This window comes from Pagrus major, chromosome 20 (assembly GCF_040436345.1).
Source record: "Pagrus major chromosome 20, Pma_NU_1.0".
Taxonomy (NCBI): domain Eukaryota; kingdom Metazoa; phylum Chordata; class Actinopteri; order Spariformes; family Sparidae; genus Pagrus; species Pagrus major.
In genome coordinates this window covers 15412713-15433861 of record NC_133234.1, presented here as the reverse complement: position 1 = coordinate 15433861, position 21149 = coordinate 15412713, and the positions used below count along the sequence as shown (strand labels likewise).

General features: G+C 39.8%; 1 protein-coding gene across 1 annotated transcript; it reads right to left on the bottom strand.

The window, feature by feature from the left end:
- Positions 1–1519: 1519 nt before the first annotated feature.
- fra10ac1 (FRA10A associated CGG repeat 1) lies at positions 1520–20131 on the bottom strand. The gene is made up of 14 exons (XM_073489303.1): positions 20056–20131; positions 19118–19194; positions 18805–18897; positions 18141–18186; positions 17823–17899; positions 17552–17635; positions 17252–17336; positions 15830–15875; positions 6449–6562; positions 4751–4793; positions 4077–4213; positions 3804–3854; positions 2952–3036; positions 1520–1717 (listed from the first exon to the last, which is right to left on the bottom strand). Exons 1-14 carry the CDS (start codon positions 20071–20073, stop codon positions 1675–1677), a joined length of 999 nt encoding a protein of 332 aa, XP_073345404.1. The 5' UTR covers positions 20074–20131; the 3' UTR covers positions 1520–1674.
- Positions 20132–21149: the final 1018 nt, after the last annotated feature.

Sequence of the window (21149 nt, the reverse complement as noted above, 5' to 3'; positions counted from 1 at the left end):
TTAAATTAAAAAAATGTAAAAGAAAACTGTTATTTGGGATTCATACATTCCTCCCAGGACATTTGCAATGGCAGGAAAACAACACAATTGATCAACTGTTAGCACATCCAGGTGTACAAGTATAGCCCGAGGCCAAATCGTGTCCCGCCGTCACTCAAAAACAACAGGCTGTTATTTCTCAATGCACCATTCACTAAACTTAACCACCTGTGAGCTCACATTGCCATGAGTAAATGACTTCTCCCGAAAAAGCAGAGAAGAAAGTTATAATGAGACAGACAGTGGAGCAGTAAGCGGTACAGTAATTGTCTTTATTTAAGCCAAGGTCTATAATCTCCCGGCAACCTCACGCAGCTTCCTGCTCGGGAAATTGTAGTGAAGGCTGCGCCTCAATCTGCCCTTGGCCAGAGGGACACCTCAAACTAATCCTTAGGTTTTTTTCAAAGAGCAGAGTGCTCGACTCTTTTTTAGTATATTTCACTGAATTTCTACCACAAAGGAAAGAGTACTAGACTGGGAAATGTACTGAATCTAAAGCTCAGATTTAATTCTCTTAAATTTAAAGTTTGGGTAATTCTAACATATTAAAACAAGATTAAGGGAGTCTAAAGCCATGCTAACGGTTCGGTGAGGCTGTACTTTGGCATAGTGTTGCTACTGATAGTGTTCCTATCAGCATGTTAACACTAATTAGCGCTAAAAACAAAGTACAGCTGAGGCTAATGGGAATATAATTGGATTTTGCAAATACATTTTCACTAACAAAAGGAAACATTTGTTGGAAATTAGATGTTAGCTAAAATTAACATATTGGTTTGATTATTTGACAGGGACAGTCACTTAGCTGTACCAGAGTTAGCTATAAGCTAATTTACACCTGATAAAGATAGCATCTCTGGTAGGAAATAGCATCTCACCAATGATAGTAGCTAATGGAAATTAGATAGCAGCTAAATCTGCAACAAAGCCTCTTCTCTTATTCTTGCTTATGTATTTTGTACATGGTAGCTGAAACTAAATAATTTAATAAACTTAATTTAATTAACTTAATTAAACTAACCAAAGTATTGGGCAAATTGAAAATGTTTATATTGGCTCAAGAGGAATTGCTTAATGGTGCAATATGTAAGAATTTTTGATTAAAACATTCAAAAATTAAAGAATTTTTGAAAGTGAAAAATAACAGGTTTGATTTTATATCAAAGACAGCCATGTCTTGTCTTGCAGAGATTTTTCTAATTCAGTTAGCATGCTAACCAGCTAGCCCCAGCCCCATTACGTGTCTTGTAATGCCACTCCGAGCTCTCAGTCTGGAGTCAATGAGACTTTAACACACTTTAACATGGAAAATTGGTGAAGTTACCCTTTAAAGTGATTACAATTCATCCCAAAGTTGTGGATTGACTCGACAGATGGATTGCTATCCCTCGAGGCAGGCTCCTACCATATATTCTCCTCAGGGATAGTGATGGAACTGAAACAGTGTGACGGCGGAAATCAAAAAATCAATCACTAACAGTTCAGGATAAATATTATGTTTATTTCCACAGCAGCGCTGAAACATACAGTCAAAGAGACCTACATGCACACAAAACTCAAACGGAACATGCTTAATGTCAGCGGCGCGCAGAAGGAAGTGTAGTCACAGCAGGGTTGCCGCCGGTACCAGCCGAGTCAAAGGAACATGTCTTCAAAGTAATCATCAAACTCCTCCTCCCTAGACAGATGAAACAAACAGAATCACAGAAGTGTTAGTTCCTGTCATGAACGATGCGAACACTCACTGTTAGATGCTTTGTATGGGTGGCCTCTGACTAACTCTGGCAGTGTCAGTGGTATACTTTTTTTTTTCCATTTCCATTTTTATTCAAGCTCTAGAGGACATGAAATGAAGTGGAGTACCAACAACGGTACAGAACAGAATTAAATGGCGACAGCAAAAGACTTTAACAAAGGCAAACATACCTCAGAGAGGCTCCTAATGTACCCACTAAATGAGAGGTGTTTCTTTATGTTCTCCATGGTGGTTCCCTCTTTACACTTCACCCAAACAACATTAATCACTTCATACGTAATTACCTTTAAAGGGGCACAATGTAGTTTTGGAGAAAAAAAATCAAACTCCAAATTTTAATATTTACAATATTTATAAGGTAATAATACAAACTCAGCTGTTCTCAGAGGAAAATAAGGTCCCGAGAACACTGTTTGAAGGTAGAAAGGTGGCAGGGTCCGCCACAGATAAACAAAGTAAAACAGTATGAAATTGTGTGTTTTGTTTATTCAGTCACAACAATGAAGAGTTTGTTATTTGGTTTGTTGTGGCATAAAAAAAAATCATTCCTCAACTCTACACAGTGCTCCTTTAAAGAACCTAGCATATATTGTGCTAAAGTATTATGTAACCAATGCAACGGGTCAGAAGCACCACCATTACATATTAATGAAAGTGTTTTGTCTTGAGGTCAGAGTTGTGCTCATGTGCGCTTGAATAAACACTGCCTCTTACTGTTGACCTTTTCAGTAATATCACATCTTTCTGAGAGTACAAAAATCAAATGACAGCAGAAAAAAGTGTCGCACTCTCTGGCTCTATATGCATTCGGTGATCTCAGAGAAGGCCCGAGGGCCGAAACGTCATCAAATGCATGTGGGGCCAAGACTTTTTTTCCTTTTATAAGTCTATTTCCAGCGTTCAGCACCTCACCACAGCCCTTGGTTTTCTATAGCCGAAAATCTTATGTCAGGAGTAGCGTGACAGGAGCAGGTTAAAGGTTTTACTGACTTTCCTGGAGTTGAGAGCAGCTTTGTGCGGGGTATCTAAGTGCTCCTCACGCTGTGCTATGTAGTGATCTTTAACCTATGTAGGCTAAGTGGTAAAGACGGTGTCTGATGGTCTTTAGGCAGCTTACTTGGTTTGGTTTAATATGACCACTAGCTGTTAACCTCACCTTGACTTTTCCTCCACAGCAGGGGCGGGTCCTCGCCAGTGGTCGGCTTCTGATTGGCCCTCTGGCTCGTCTCCAGCTTCAGAGTCTGGAGAGAGAATTGCAGAGAGTGATCGGTAACACTTCCAGGAAGTAAAAACTAGGTCAACCAATAATCCTTGTTCATCAGTGTTAATGTCAGTGCAATTAATCTGATCATCTTAATTTTTGCTGGAAATTCTTAGGAAATCTCAGCAACCCTGGTTGTGGCCCTAATATAAAGTTCACCTCAATTTCCGGGAGACAAATTGCTTCCATAACCTTAAAGTCTCTAACCTTCCCTGAACGCATCGCTCACAAATTAACATGACGTTCTAGGTCTTACAATTAATCAAATTCGGCCTTCAACAACTGCTCAAGATATGAGCGACTGACGGCTGAAAGACAGTGTGCAAGTGTTTGTGTGCAGATTCCACTGCACGTTGAACTCAACAGCACGACCTCTGCACAGAGAGAGTTTGTTTTTGTGTTCTACCTTCACCCGACCACCCAACCCACCAAACCATCCACCCTGACAGACCCTGGAATAAACAGAACAGGGACACGGGGGCAAAGACATACTTCATTTCACACTGCTTACAGCGAAGGGCAGAAAGAAAAGGAATGGGGAGAGGGGTAGTTGAGAAAAAGCAGACCTGCCGCGGTCTATTGCTATTCACTACAGGGCTAATGGATGAGTTTCCAGAAAGGACTGTCAGTGGAGTGAAAACACCCTGACAGAGGTCTGGGGGAGTGGACCATAAACTGTCCAATGTGTGTTATTTTTTAAATGGGGGAGGTACTTCTGTGTGTACGGGAAAGAGTTATGAACGCTACCTTTGTCTGAGTCCTGCGACTCCTCTGAGCCGCTGGAGGAGGCGGAGCGATCTGCAGAGAAACGAAGAGTTATAAGGTTAAATATGTTTTAATCAAAAGGGAGTTGTCTGTGTGAAATACAAGAGAAAAACAGGGATTAGATCACTTCCAAGAACAAACTATAAACAAGTCTGCTCCCCCAGGCGATTCCCATCTGATGAGTTTACTGCCCTAATTAATGGGACAGTTTATGAGGAGAGATGAGGAGAAGAGCCGAGAGGAGAGCAGTCTTACCTCTGTGCCTCCTGCGTTTGTGCTTCTTGGAGTGTGAAGACGACCTCTTCCTCTTCTTCTTCTTCTTCTTCTCTGGTGGCTCCTGGTTCTCCTCCGATAACCTTTTGGTCTTTTTATTTACTTTCACTTCTTTCCTCCTACAAACAGAATCACAGTGTGAACAAACTGTACTGTTCACATTATAAAGCAGCTAATTACAGCACTATTTGGAAGACATGGCCAAAGGCACTTTCAGTGGAGCATGAATGAATCTTGGCTGGAGTTTTAAATGAATGAAAGTCTGCTGGAGTTGAACAGAGACTTTTAAAATCCTAACCAACTGTGAAAAGCCTTCGAAACACATACTGTATCTTATTCCTTACTTTTGTAGAATACATTTATTCGGCTTTCCATCCATAATCATTTCAAGCTACAATTAACACTTTCAGCTGTTTCATTCAAATGACAAAATCTGATATATAATCATGGCTGGTAAGAAGGTCGGACAGGAAACATAAATCATGGTTCAAAGCTCAAACCTCTGCATGCTGCAAAATATTGACTGCCGACTGTCCGTGGTGACCTGCCCTACTTCTAGCAGACCACTGCACACGCTGCACAATCATTAAAAAAACACTCGTTATGGGCAAAACAATCTACATTTTTAATGTAAAAAAAAAAGTATGTTAGCTTACTTGTGGTGGTAGTTGAGTTTGAAAGAGCATTCAGGGCATAATCCTAAAACAGAAACAATAATCCTCATTACCAACTCAAATATGATAACGGTTGTAGAAATGTTTTAAGTGTTGCAATTGTCTAAGTTTAAATATAATAAGTTTGATATTGTGAAATAGTGTATCTGTGTTGAGCTAAGGAATTAAGATTAATATTATGTCTTGGCATTCAGAACAGGATATGTAACAAACCACACCATTAGCTGTGACTTGAAAATGTCCATAACCCAATGAAAAACAGGCTCAATGGGTATCACACAGATAGAAAACCTTGAAGTCAACACATCACAAATATCTACCGATGAATTACAACCTATTATATATATATATATATATATATGCAATTAATATGAACACTCTCACATACTAAAGTTTCAGGGAAATTAAAATAACCCTTGCTGGGAAAATCTACTGTCAAAATAATACAAAAAGTTGGTTTTTTTTAGCCCTGAAGCTATTTTCAGCAAGATCTGTGCGGATCTATGCATGACCAAAACTTGGTTGCAAGAAAGTGAAAACTATTGGAGACATTATCTTTTTTCTTTGTTTGGGCGAAAAATTACTCCCTGTTATTAATCTGATTACTGTAACCATTCAGCAACAACTATTTAAATCAAAACATGTTACAAAGATCACGAAAATGCAGAAATTCAGCTCCCAGGGCCAAAATTAAAAACTTCAGAAGTTAGAAAGTATTTGGAGTAAAGCTATAGGAAGCTGTCCCATGGATTCAATTGATGTTTCAACATTAATTTTTTCAAGAAGACCCATGACATGAAGTGGGAGGCCCTGTGAGAGTTGGTATCGAATGACCCGTTTATTAATTACAAACTTAATTCATTTATTAACCTCTGTTGAGGGATGAATAAAAAGCTTGTTTTATACATTTTAGTGTAAGCATTAGTGACAAACGCCACCAAATGTAAATGCTGCAACAAATGTGTGTAAACTGAGAAAATGGTTCTACCAGATACATACTGTATACAACAGTATCATCTGCATAGATCTGGAAAACGCTTCCATGATGTAATCCTTGTAAATAATTTGTATATAAACTAAAGAGAAGGAGACCAAGGACAGAGCCCTGTTGAACTCCTGCTTTATTCCGTCAGACAGATGAATTCTCACTGTTTATAACAACACACCAAGATTCAAATCTATGTACAGTAAAAATTAATTGCTTAGGTGTTTTGAGAGATGTATTCATTAATTCAGAGCAATATCATCCCTATTATATATCTCCAATGTGCCTGACTTAGTTCATGCTCCAGGGTTACCAGCCCATGTTTCATTACTGTCAAAACATTTATCACTGTCAAAACATTGAGTTCAAAATTGCTACAAATTGGATTACATTTTTAGTTGATGAGGACAGGAGAATATGCCTGGCTGTGACCTGTTGCACCAGCTTGTTAAAGAGTCTGTCATTTCTTGCTTGACTGAGTTTACTATGACTGGTGGGTCCTCCAATTACGGTAATTATTCTAACAGGATTTTCTGCAGCATGATACCTGAAGGAGGATTATTATGAGCCGGATCTTTGACAGAAACCTCAACCAGGCCACAGCCACACACACACACATACACACACACACGTATGCACATTTACAAACAAACAACTTTTGCAAAGAATAACCAGAGAAAATAGTGCGTATTTACTGAGTTTGACCAATGCGTTTCTCTTCTCGCTGCGTTCCACGTAGGCAAAATTCACCTCCCAGCTTTTTAGGCCTTCCTGCTTCTCGCAACGTTTGTTTCCACACTCGAACTGACCTGGAAGACCAGAGAGCGCTTTTGTTGTCAACATACAAACACGTTTCAATTATTAAATTCACATGATATTTTTAGCCATCTATCTCTGATCCACAGCAATTTTCAATGTACAGAAGGTAAGAAATTAGTTCGTAGGAAAGCTAAGAAGTAAAGATCAAACAAGCCATAGAACAGTGACTGTATAAATATTCTTGTGTATAAGATTTATTATGTGTGATACAGAAGGAAAGACTTAAAAACAACAGGATTGATGCAGGTAGAAGAGAGAGTTAAAATTCAAATGTTTATTTTTAGGATTAAGAAATGCAGACTATAAATCCCCAACCGCTTCAGGTTCAGATTCAAAGTGGCTTCCAAACCCTGCTGCTCTCCCTCCCCCTCCTCCTTCTGTCTCTACACCTCGTCCTCCTTATCTTCAGCTCCCTTTCTTCACCTCGCCTCATCCCCTCAGGCCTCCCTCCAGCCACTGCACAGCCTGCCCATTATCCCAAGAGGAGCTTAAGGTAGCATTGATCTGGTCTCCGGGGTTCCTCCAGATTGTAGCAGGGGGAGCGAGTGCGTCAGAGCAGGCCATTCTTGGCACAGGGACCAGATATGCTTCTTACTCTGCGAGAGGAGAGTGATGCCCTTCCTCACCTGCCTTAGATTGAGTAAACATTAAGGTGAAGTGACGCCAGCCACAGTGGCTTCGGGCCACTTGGGCCAGAAGGCAGACTTTCCTTTCACGTGCTGTATTAGATTAAGGATCTGTGACGTCAGCCTCAAAAGGACACTTCTGGTTCCTGTGCTGCATATGGAATGGGTTGTGATGAGGTTGACTGTTTGTTTTTTTTCTTTTTGTGGGGGCCTGATGTTATATTGGATCGAGTGTTGGAAATGAGAAAATAAATGAGTTTATAGTTGAACTTAAATAGGGAGGGTCAATGTGCCAGTGCAGCTCCAAAGCAGAATATTGAGCTGTATTTTTCTGCAATTAAAGACACCATAAATTTAAGAAAAGCTTTATCAGATTTCTGTTTTTGAATACCTAACCAGTGACTTTGCAAGTCATCAGCAATTAACAATTTTCTGATACCTCATTATCCTTCAGCTTATTGTGTATTTCAAACTTTGGACGATTCTACATTTAAGGGGCAATATGCAAGAATTTTAATTGAAAAAGTTCAAATTAACTAAAATAATCAACAGAATGTGAATAAACAGAAGCTTTGACATTATGATTTTTATGTATTGTTGGTCAGGGCTAGCTGGTTAGCATGCTAACTTCAGCACATATCTCTGCAACACAGTACATAGATGTGTTGACATAAAGTCAACACTGTAATTTCTTAACATTCTGTTGATAATTGTTTTTAAATTTTCTGAATATTATGCATTTAAATTCTTACATACATTACATTACACATTTTAGGTTTAGTTTAATGCATGTGTCGTCTTTCTATGTGCATTTGATGTTCTTATATGATGTACTGTATTGTATCTGTAAGAAAAATGTCTATAATTGTCTGCATTAATGGACAATTAAGTTTTTGAGTTTTGAATCCGAAAATTAAAAAGTCAGGGGGTCATCAAAGTCAACACAATTCATCCTGAGGGGGATATGAACCAATTTTCATGGCAATCCCTCCAATGGTGGTCGACTGATCGGCCAACCAACATTGCCATACCTAGAGCCATTCCTTACTATAAAGAAACACTTTGATGACTTAAACGGATAACTTTAACATTTTAAATAAAAAGTCTTGTAGAAAGCAGCTATGTGTACATGTTCATCTACATCCATTTAAAATGTTCTAAAATTTCTAAGTGAGGAGAAGCTGGAAATGCCAACGTATCCCTTTAAATCCTTGACGACTGCTCCTTTCTGACACTATATGGGTGTGACTTGGGACAGGGCCATCTTCTCAACCCATCATGACGCCATGGGCAGTAACCGGTGCCCGGAGACCTAAGAGAATCCTGTCTTCGCCATCATCAGTGACGTTGGTTTGGCAGCGGAATTTTCCCATGACATCCGAATATCTCAATCGCACGCACAAAACAAAAATCCAGTCAAATTCACCTCCTGTATGGCCACACAGCAGCTTTTCTCTGTAAAGAAAAGAGGTAAAAGCCTTTGCCTACACAAAACTGAGCGCCCTTGAACAAGGTACTGAATCCCCTCGCTGCCGCAGAGAAACAGCTCAGCGTCGGATATAAAAGAATGTGATATATTCCAAGGTTAATAAATGGAGAGTGTGAATGTGTGTGGCCCTCCAGCTACAGCTTCAACCCTGGCAGAGTGGCGTCAATAGAAATCTGTTCCCGGGCAACTTTTTTGACAATAAATGTCAAAAACGAAATATAATAAAGTTCAGGAAACCATTCTTCACATACTTCTGATATTCTTCAGCCCCCTGGTGCCACATTTTTCCCACATGAAAGCTAATAAGACCAACTTTAGTCCCTGGTGTTGTGCTCAGAGGGCACATCTTTAAAATAGTGCCACATGGAGGATCCAAAGTAAGCTTTACACATAAACTCCTGGATGGGTCTGTATAAACAAAGGATCTCCGCCATGATTTGTGGATAATTAGCAGGTATCCACCCACCTCACATGCTCCATGATAAGAGCTAGCACCGGGTCACCTGAGTAAACCCCTTTAAGAGAGGAAACTCCTGTCCTCCTACGTCAATGGTTACTAATGCCGCCAGCCAGCAGCCTGAGATCAGGACGGATCCACCACAGGACAGATGGCTGCATGATTAACATTCACTGGATGAAGTCGCAGGGCAGTGTCATGAGTCAGTGATCCTTCACTTTCTAGTCACTCTTGGATGCCTATTAAAAGTTCACAAAGGACAGATCATTATAAAAACCAGGCCTGTTTTTTTTAACAGAAACTATCCTAATTTAACAAGCTAAGGTCACGGGGTATGCTGACCAAGGCAGAAGGCTGCTGTTATGATACCAAACAGGCCAGACCAAAGACTTATTTCAAAATGACAGTTTTGTAATTTCTGGAAAAATAATTACTTGCGTCCTTGCTGAAAGTTAGATGAGAAGTTTGATAACAGTTAAGATGGTAAATATGAGCCAGTTAGCTTAGCTTAGCATAGAGACTGGGAACACAATGAAACAGCAGCCTGGCTTTCAAAAGATCAAAACAAAATCCGCCTCCCAGTGTGGTTGCATGACTATTTTTCTTTTGCCAGGAGATTTATAATAGAACCTGAGTTTGAGGCGGCCTGTCAACATTTTAAAGACATCTCTTTCGCAATGGTGGTATAACAATGGTAGGAAAATGCTTTTTGGGCCTAAGGAGGGATTTTCCGCTGCAATACCCCAAGTGACCACTGGGTAAAAATGGAGGCAAGGCTGGGCAGCAGCGCTGTATCCAGGTCTAAGCGGTAGGTTTATCGGTCAGCCACAGTCACCTTCTGCAGTCTTGTTGTAACATTGAGGCTGTAAGGCAATAGAGCCACAACTCTTCTGTCGATTCAGTTGTCAGTTTATGAAAATAAAATTAGTTTTAAAATTCAAACGGCTTTTCTTTGTTGTTTATGGTAGTAAATGAAGTGTCTTTGGGTTTTGGCCTATTGGCCGGCTTTTTTCTTCATAGAGAACCAGACTAGCTCTTCCCCCCCCATGTTTGTGCTAGTCTAAGCTAACCGGCTGCTAGCTGTAGCTTCATATTGAATGTGGATCAATCTTCTCATCTAACACTCAGCAAGAAAGCGAGTAAGTGCCCGGCCCAAAATGTCAAGCTATTCCATTAATGTCACAGCCTTGGAGAGCAGCCGATGTTGCGAAACTAGCTGCCCGATACACTCATCAACTTCTACTGCTCAAAAGAACATAAAGAGTAGTTAATGTGAAAATGGTTCAGTGCTCGCCACATATACTTGGAACAAAACAAGCCTCCATCCAAAAGCATTTTTGCAAGTGCAGACCTCATTGGAAAGTCTGTCAGAATGCTGCACTCGTATGCAATAGTTATTGAGTTTGTGAATTCGGAGCTGTTTTCCAGCCGACTCTTGATACTCACCACCCCCAACCTGCGTCCCCTCCTCAGGGTCGACCACCTTTAATAAATTCTCTGCCTGTGGGAAACACTGAACGATCCACACTCACTGCCCGCAGGCAGATTTCTCAAATATTGGGAATGTAACTGGCATCCAAAAGAGTGATTCTTTCTCCAACCACACAGTCCCACCTCTGACTCTGGATCAGACTGAGTCTTTTCATGTCTGCCTTTCACATTGACAAGCAGTCCAGACGGCTGACCTCAGGTTCAACACTCACACACTATTTTGCAACTGTTATTTACTCCAGAGCATCCTGTTAACTAAGTAGACCAAAGAGCATTGATATACATACCACTAGGATTATGTTTTCCACTTAACATTATATGCCTCTCCCTCTGTAGGTTAGTGTGAAGCACTTACATGTCTTAATTTTGATGTACAACACCCTATAAACACTCACAGATAAACAAATTAAAACAATAAAAACAGACACTCGCTGTCTCTACTGTTCTACTGGGCAACTCTGAAAGCTTTGTGGGCTGTGGGCTAATAAGCTATCACTTCTTACACTTAGAATACACTCAGTTACTGCTCAGAGGCTGATTTATTTTGTCTGGCACAACAGAACAGCAGGATATCCTTACAAAGAACAAATCTTGCCTGCGTTGGGACCCAGGCCAGGCTAAAGCAAAAGAGAGGATTTGACCTTTAAATGGTGATATCTATTTCATCTTTCTTAACAGAAGATTAAGGGATAGTAAGTAGTTCGGGTGTCACAGGATGTGACAATATTCAAACGCAAGCATTTGTTAGCAAAATAAATGCTCAATATGAACGTGCAATATATTTCTGCAGATGGAACAGACTTTGGACCAAACCAGACAAATAACAGAAAACTCAGACAAGAGCACGTTGAAAGTTAGGGTTCGGGTGAAACTAAAATCTATGGTCATGAAGTCAATAACTTACAAAAAGTGTATTGTCACAGTTTGAGACTAAAAGTGGTCTCACAGTCTAGCCAACAGTGGCAAAGGTGGGTCAGACCTGATTTCTGCACTTTAAGTAAGAGCGTGGAAGCGAACATGCTCAAACTATTTTTTAAAGACAGGAAAGTTACGTAAGCCGAGACCAAACTCCATTTACTTTGACAGGGGGCCCACGAAAAATAAGTCTGGCCTCAACTACCTCTGGCCTTTGGCCTCCTCTTGACAGCAAGACTAAAGCTCAATTTAAACCAGAAGGGAAACCCACAGAAAAGCATGACTTGGACTGAGGCACCCGCAGGCCCTGCACCAAACTTGTGTATCTGCTGCTCCAGTGTTAAAGACTGTCAGGACACGTTTTGATATCCGGTGTTCTCACTCAATGAGGTATTTCTGTTCTTACAAAAACATTGCCTCATATTTTTATTGGAAACAAAGATGAGATCTGAGAAAATACCTACATAACAGTCTTATGTGCTGATGAGCAGAGCACAAGAAAGAAATTACATGAGCTTTCGTGACATGACACAATGTCAGGGTCAGCGTTAAAGGTAAGGAAGGCAAGTGTGGATACAGATAGTTGATGGTTGAGTCTCATTCCCAGTTCGCCAAATACTGACGCTTTGGGTTAGAATTTTGGGTTGAATACCGACACAAAGTGTTGGTATTTGACGACCTGGGGGTGAGACTCAACAATGCACTATCTTTCTCCAGAATCGTCTTCCTACCTTTGAGCGTCCCTGGTCCGACTGCAATAGTCGGCCCTTGTTGGCGGCTTGCTGGTGGCCAATTCGGCATGTTCGATCACCAGCGAAGTCAGTCGGTGAGAGAAATCACTCTGATTGGCTGTTCAGCTAAGGGCATCAGTGCACAAAAAGAGAAACAGAAAAAGAAAGGTCAAGCCCCTTGAGCCTCCAACGCACAGGCTAGGTGAGGCAACACAACAATTGGCCTTTGTCTCTGCTAGTTCTTTGATGTCAGTTTGGTGCGTCTGGGCCCTTAAAGGTACCATTTGGAGTTTTCACCACTAGGAGTGCTATAGAGTAGTGGCTTTATTTTTGATTGAACAGCTGAAGGCAGACAGGAAATGGGATGAGAGAGAGGGAGGATGACATGCGTCAAAGGCCACAGGCCGGATTGGAACCCTGCAGCAAGGACACAGCTTCTGAACATGAAGCACGCACTCAACCAACTATGTTTGTATCACATATGGGCACACAAGGACACTCGTGGAAGTAACACACAAAGAAGCATTCAATGACAGTCAGGAAGCGGAACTTTAAGCTAGCAAAACGGATACAGCAATGATGAGAGACTCGAAATATCCAGAAAAATCAGCTTTGCAAATGTTTTATGAGGTTGACGCAAAACCTCCACCTTTAAGATCTGTTTACAGGTTCTTTACAGCTCAAAGACTTATTTTCATGTCATCTTTTAGAGGTATAAATGTGGATTATAACATCAAGAATTCATCCAATCAATCAAAGGGAAAGTCAAGACTCCTGGGGGAGGATAACATGCGATCCTGCTCTCATGTACTTGATTCGAGGCCATAATCTTTTCCTTCTCATTCATCTTTTAAAAAAAGCAAAAATAGGTCAACACTTAAAAGGAAGAGAGATGTAAACCTTTCAGTGCTGGACATTCCTTCATCACATATCGCACTGTGGCCACGAAAAGAAAGGTCAGCGCTCTGCGTAATCTACCTGACTGGTTGAAGAGTAGTCAGCAGCATTACCAAATATCAACATGACCTGAAGTGCATAGATAGCAGGAGGTGATAAGACAACAGTTTTCCAAAAAGGTGTCCATGGTTGGACAGAGGTGCAGCTCCCCTTATAGGGAGAAGTAGGATCTGTTTTAATTGGGGGAAAGTTCACTCTTTTCTAATTTGTTTATGAGCAGAAGTCGAGTCTGGTGGTCTGACAATGACGACACCTGAGCCGAACAACATTCAATCCACTAACTGAATGATAAACCAAGTTTTCTTGGATTTTGCATTCAAGTGCCAGTGTTTGAATGACACTCGACCTTTAAATCAAATCAAACTCATATTGAGCCCATGAGTAACACTTCTTCCACCTTTAACTTCCAACACAAACACTTTGAAATGTTTTCTTCACCTCTGAACGAGGACGTCGGGTTCACCTTACAGGATGAGATTAGTATTGATTTCACTGACGAGTTTAAGGTCCCATGCTCTAAATAGTGCTTAAGAAGTATTTCTCTGGCAATCTTTATGTACACAAATCACAGACAGTTGAAGCGAAGTGTCTCCGACCTGATCTAATCCCACTTCCTGTCAAGAATCCCCGCAGGGGGTGAACTGTCAGAGACCAGGATTACACGTTCTTAATCTGGAACAATATATTGGCTTAGTCAGCTCTCTCAGACATACTGCGTTTGTGTGTGTGTTTGCGAGGCCGCATCGATGTAAACATAAGTGTTTGTGTGAGCATGTGTGGCTGAAATCATATCAATGACTTGTCGAGGCGCCCTCGCCAAGTTGCTGATATGGTCCTTCCAGGTAAACCTATAAATGTGAGTCACATGAAGGAGCGGCAGACTGCGCGGAGGTGTTGTACTAATCCAAAACAATTAAAAGACGGTAATCATCAAAGCACTGCCAAACTGTCAGAGGTTTGAGAGGTAGAATGAGGTTATTCTTTGGGTGTGAGACAAATGTTAGGTACGGGGAATCAACAGATCAATCGTCTGGGTCGATAACTGAATGGTGCAAATTGACTCACAAGCTTGGGGGCCACAAGTAAACAAGAAACAAAAAAGGAAACTTGCTTGAAAGGTTTTTGAAGCCACACTAAAGTGCAAATACATCAAAGCAAAGTTAAAGCTTATTTGAATAATAGCCTTACATGTGGAGTGACTTGTGTTAGGGAGTAGCCACAGTGTGTTGTCTACTGTCTCTGTCGCCATCAAGTGGAGAAGTTTGTGAACTGTTTTTTGGGCACTTTAGCTGGAGACACCTGAGCTGTGTCCCACATCCTCACCAATCATCATCATGTCATAGTATACTGATTTAGCAGTTAGTATAAAAAAAAAAACAGACAAGTTTAAGTACTTTCTACTAAGTGCAACTTTCACTGTAAAGTTCACCAGACAAAGCAAATTATCTTTCTTGGAATTGATTATCTATTTTTGTTTTCCAGTATGTTTTCTGGAGTCATTTCACCACCATCCATAATTCATTTTTATGTTATCCCAGCTGTGAGCAGCTCTTCCATTATCTTTGTATTGTGGGAGAACAGTGTCCAACGATAGCACACTCGAAAAATCGCCGTATCTATTATGCAACAGAGCCGCAGCGATTAATTGATTCATTGATTAGTCCAGTGGTTTGTTTTTTTAACAAAACAAATCGATCTATAGGAAATGATTTTACTATTTTGATCATCAGTTAATGTTTTTTAGTCATTTTCAAGCAAAAATGTCAAAAATATTTGCTGGTTCCAGCTTCTTTAATGAAAGTCTTTGTTGTTTTGGGCTGTTGGTTAATACAAACAAACAATTTGAAGATGTCACTTTCCCTCTGGGAAACTGTGATGAGAATAAAGACTTTATAGACTAAATAATTCACTGAGTAATCATTAAACCATATAAAAAATAAATATGATCATTACTTGCAGGCTATACTATACTGAGCTTCTTCCCTTTTCCAGTGTGATCACACTACAATAACAAATTACAAAACCTTCTTAAAATTAGTGGCAGGGATGTGGGACACGCCGCTCAATTAAGTCAAGGTGACTCTTTAGTTAAGAAGGATGTTTCTGTGATTAAGATCCCAGTAGAACGTAAATATTTTGCTGCATTTTGATAAAGCAGTATAAACAAAATTATTTTAAAGCAACACTGTTTACTGTGTATGTTTTGACCTTAAACTAACAGCTTCAATATCATTTTGATGGTTCAGTGTCTTGTAATAGGGTGAATGGTGTCTCTGTCTCAGCCACGCTGCCCTCCTATCACTCGTTTCTGCACTGTGTAACTTCAGTGAGAGGGTAGGATCACAGCGTTACATACATGTTTACTTCAACATACAAGTTTTCAACACATAACATTGTTATGACGTAATGAGTTTTGTTTGTAGTTAGCACCTACATTACGTCTGACAAATTGTTAAAGACCTGGTATGCGTCTTTACAACGCTCAAACCGTGGCCAGGTGCCAAAGCGCACAAAATGCCAATTTCTACACAATGCTGCTTTAAAAAACATGTATAAACACGAAGTTAGGGTAATGTTAGGCCTTGCCCTACCTTTGCCAGAGACAACTTCATTCTCAGTCCGCCAACGAAATCCAAACTGTTGGGCACAGAATTTATAAAAGACAAATGCAAATCATCAAAATCACTTAGAATGAAGCAGTCAGACACACAACATAAATCACCTTTAATTAACCTAATCCTGAAGTAAGATTTATAAGCTTAATAAACGGGTTCCTACCATAACTCAGTATTTGCCCTGTTTTTGATCAGCATTTGTTTCAGTGGAAGTATTCAGTATGTCAGGGTGTGCAGAAGCCTAACTAATCTAACATTTAACAGGCTGGACAGGCTTCGTGTCAATATTGTCTATAAATATTTATGTCATGTTTTATTTTGAATGGATGTTTTGCTCCCTGTAAATGTGATTCGGGGTGTGTGTCTGCAGCCTCTGCAGTAGTTAAGAATAAGAGATGCCGCAGTCATTAGTATTTTTGTCAGCGCCAACATACATAGATCTCGTAGCACACTCTCTGTCCGTGGATTCATCTGCACACATTCACACCTCATTTACCCAACACACAGCTGATCAAAATTTGACTAAACTTGTGCGAATGATGCAACTCACGCCTACATTTGCAATCATTGACAAATATGACTAATTTGCAAGGAAATCTGGATTTATGAGGCAAGTTTTGCAACCAGTCTGACAGTGTCAGAACTTGATTTGAACTTATGACAATGTTAACTACAGCCAAATGGGGTGTTATATATTATATAAGCATGTCATCTGTCAAGAGATTTGGCAACTCAATGGTCTGAAATATCACATGAATTATATTTGAGCATCATCAAGACCTAACAGTTCAGCAATGGAGCCACAAGCACACTGCCCTTGGGTTGAACATATTGTCAGTTTTAAAGCTTGGCCTCAAACCAGAACGGGCACAGTGTCCACTAGAGACAGAGCACAGTGCCAAAACCCATCACACTCCTAACATTTATCTTTAATGGACCGGTGGTGTTGGAGATTAGTGTCTGACTTATGATATATTAACCTTTACTCGTGGCACCACCACTGGGACAATTAGTGTTTTTTTTTTTTTTTGAGCACAGAGCAAATATGGATCACTTTGCCAAGTCCTGGCACTGGAGTTTGGGATGGCTGAGATGTATATACGTTATTTTCTTCCTGTACATTGATATATGAGAACTTATGTATTCACCTCTTAATGAACTGAATAACATATGTCATAAAAACACAGCACAGATACACACCATCCTTTAGTTTCTTGTCTTAAACTGGCTTCTGATTTTAGCATTCTGGTGTGTCAACTTCAAACTGTTAAAAATAGATTCTAATCATCAGGTCACATGAGTCACCTGGAACTGTATGTGCTGTCACATTGCTTGACATTTACTCAACGCCTACTACGGCTGTATTTCTGTTTGAATCATGTCGTCCGTTCAACCCACCTTGTTTTCCTTGTATCTGCTCAGGTCAGCTATGCAGTACTCTTTAAACAGCTTGTCGTAATACTTCTTGGCAAGTTCTTTTTCCCTGGAACAGAAGAAAAGTCACGTAAAAAAAACAACACAAACTCATCTGACACTGATTTTCATCACCAGGCACATGCTACTTGTGGATTCAGAGCTGCAACATCCTTATAATTCCTCTAAAGCCAAACATCTTTCTTTCAGAAGAGAACAGAGCAATAATCAAGACCACACTGAATATTAAAGCCGCCTGCATGAATAGTTAACTATGGCAATCACCATGTCATGTCTTCCTCGTCCTCATCCCTCCAGAGGAAGCGATGATTCTCACGCAGCACGTCCTGATCTGTTTTGTCCTTGGTTCTGAGGGAAAGAAAGCATTAAATACACAGATGAGGACAAAATAACTACATTTGTAATTAAAAATATTGTTGGATGAATAAAATTTACAACCAAAGCTCTGTAATGGTTAACATATTGTTGTTAGTTTTAGCCTAGAGTGACAGCAGATGAGTGACTGTTAAGTTCGACTGTGAGACACGCTACTTACGCAGAGCGATGGAAGTCGGCCATCTGTCCTCCATAATAAAGTATGTAGTCACCGACGAACTTCTTATGTCGCTCAAACTGGGAACATCTGCTTAAGGTCAGTCTCTCTTTAAATGTTAACTTTTGCACACTGTGAGCTGCCAAAACAACAGAAATTTGTTTGAATGAAAGCAACTAAAGACTTAGACTAAAATGAGATGAACATGTTATGTGGGACTGTTAGATTATTTTTCAAGGGCTTAATTTAACAACCTGTTTTATCATTTCACACTGAAATCATGAGGGAAAAAAATGTGAAAGGAAAATTAATAAAGGATACAGCATTCATTGATATCAGGTGGGCTCTTCTGTTCCTGGCCTCCTCCCTGAAAAACAAACAGCAGGAGAACATTAAAAGATTAGTATAAAATAAAAAATATACAGTTTCACACACAAAAAAAAGATAAATAAATATATAAAATGAGCCTTTTAATTTTTGAGTATGTCTTCCTATTTTTCTTTTTAAACACTGATCAAAAGTGAGAACGATGACAGGAAACTATTATAACTAAATGGAATTATGGTCCCATCTGGTTTTATTAGAAGCATAAATTAATAAAAACACACATCTTCTCTGGATGGTAATGGAAGGACAATGAGGGAAATTCATTTAATTTTGGCAGTAATGATAAGTTTTCAAACATGAAAATTAAATTTCCATTTCTCAAATTCTAATTGCGTCGTACATCAGAGGCACACGACTTGCAAATAAAATTTCAGTTTGATTAAATGACTTCATTTTACTATCGGCGATTAGCATATATTAACAGAACTGACATAAAAGTGAACAGGTAATATGCATTTGTCTGAAGAGGCATGACATTTATTTTGAGATGAGCTGTCAAAATACCTGTCAGAAGTGAGCAGGAAGCTCTGCCATGATTGTAGATAATGCTCAATGTAAAACTAATTGACGTGTATATTTCACTTCAATTGTACAGCACCTGTCCACTTCATTAGAGTGTGAACTCCGGTGAGCCACCTTCGAGTGCCGACCTTTCTGGAATGGTTTCTGTAAGATCTCCTCCTCACGTTTCCTGACAAAGGTGCAAATAAACACAGAAAACTTGCATTAGTGAATGAGACTGTATAGCTTAATGATTCTTTCTAGATAATATCAATAATAATAAACAGTTTAATCCATTTTAGCATTTGCTGAGCACAGATACAAAACCCCGTGAGTTCATGTGAGCAAAATTTGAATAAAATGGTAAATATATTATTGAGTCTATTTAGTTCTACAGTCTTTAACATTACCTTTTAAGGCCTCTCTCTGAGGACTCTCCCTGCTCATCATCACTGAAGTCGGAGTCATAGCCGCCACTTCCGTGCACCTGAGGAAACACAGGAGGGAATCACTTACAATCACACATGACGCACATGCTTAAAACACAGCTGCTTGCAGTATGATCTTTACTCAACCAAGCAAAGCTCATTCAGAAGCATGCAGAGTAGCCTGTGACAGTTTACACAGCAGTCTTACAATTTTTTCTTCATGTTAATTTATGATTAGCCATACATTAATCTGATTCAGATTCAGCTTTATTGGCCAACTATGACAGCGTGCAAAGTATATGTATATGAAGATACAGGCAAGGGGTGACTCCAGTCTTAAGGTGCTGTCATTGTACCTTCACACAATTGCAAGAACAGTTTACAGGGAAGATAGAAATACACAGACAGCTAAAACAAGGAATGTAAATATAAACATAGAACTATTATACAAAAAAAGTGGGTGAATGTATATAAATCACCTACACAACAACATTCAATGTCTAGAGGTGCTTCTGTACAATGTAAACAATAGAAATAAAATACTGGAAGATACATGAAGTGACATCTGCTGCATGTTTCTCTAAAGAAAGCTGTGACAAGTGCGATATCTACGCTAAAAAGCACACTTACGGCATGAAGCTGGAAAACCAGAAAGCAAATCCCTTGTCTTATCGACCTTTTTAGAAACAACAAAACAGAGCATCTGTATGGTGCCATTTTGTGTTTTGTCCTTGAGCTAAAGCGTAGTACAATGTTTCTTTGTTGCTTTAAGTGTTACTGTAACTTCACTATCGTCGAAATGAACTTACAGACAGAGGCTTCATGCTAGCTAACTGGCTAGTAACGAACAGATGGAACGATAAACATTCTTCTAAACTTGTTTGCATAAAAAAATACATTGTCGACTTTAAAAGACATACCTTCACGAGATTATCCATGAGTTTCCCCACTTTGGTCTCCAGCAACTGCTGGCAAATGTTTACAAAATGAACAGAACGTCGCCGGGTGATGACGCGGGCAGAGCACAACTCGGACTCGGTGTGATGACGTTGAGTCTAACGCCCATGAATAATTCTGAGGGAATCTGCTGAGAGAAGATGAAAATAGCAGGACTTCGTATCGTTTAACATAAATATTAATGAGCTGCAGAGGTCGTCGAGGTGATTTTGCAATAAAATGTCGTGTTGTTGATGTAATAATCGAATGCTTTTGGTCTCTATGGTTACCGGAGGAAGTGCCTTTGATGGCCAGTTGAGTGGTTTGCGTTCATTGCAGACTATTTGTGCTTTCTTCATGTTTGATACAGAAATGAATTTAACCAATCAGTAAAAACAAAAAATGATAATATTTTAAAAGAAAGAAAGTGTCCAATCAGACACTGACTTCCATTTCGGAACAAATGTCCCAAATTACACTGATTAATTGGCAATTCCGTGATTATGACGCTCATTTCCGGGGAAGGGGATCACAGAGAGGATGCATGTTTGATCTGTAGATGAAAAATAAAGAGGCTAGTATGCTATTTGAATGAGTCTGGAGGCTATAATTGAGTCCCTAGGTTATTCTGGGTAGCAGGGGTGAAAGTTCGCCACAGTCTGGGAACAGAAGTTCGGTGTTTCCTGACTTTTCCACGATCCACTGAACTCAACAAAGGACTCAATGTGGGAATGAGGACAGAGAGGAAGTGAGAGTCAGATGCTATAATGAAATTCACCCTTTGCTGTCTTAGCAAAAGCAGAAATATTTATCAAATCCAGTCCCTTATGTTATTCAATGATATATGTAACCAACAGCCTGATAATTAGGTCATTTTCTGGGGGGGAAAAGAAGAAGAATACCTTGATTAATACTAATTAAATCTACTGGAGGTCACACTTTCCAACCATTTCTTATGCCACTATTAATATTCCATGTTTATTTTTAACCAGGCGGTATAAACTCATCTTCTTCCCACAGTTAATGTCATCATTGTGCCAAAGCGGGGCAGAGGAGCCTCTGAATGAGTGGGAGAGGC

Excerpts from the sequence above, each read along its gene's own strand:
- fra10ac1 (XM_073489303.1), bottom strand. Across the intron at positions 17,900-18,140 it reads ACCTGATATCAATGAATGCT|TTTGAGCGACATAAGAAGTT; the intron begins GTATCCTTTATT and ends AGATGTTCCCAG. Across the intron at positions 4,214-4,750 it reads AAACTCAACTACCACCACAA|GAGGAAAGAAGTGAAAGTAA; the intron begins GTAAGCTAACAT and ends TTCTGTTTGTAG.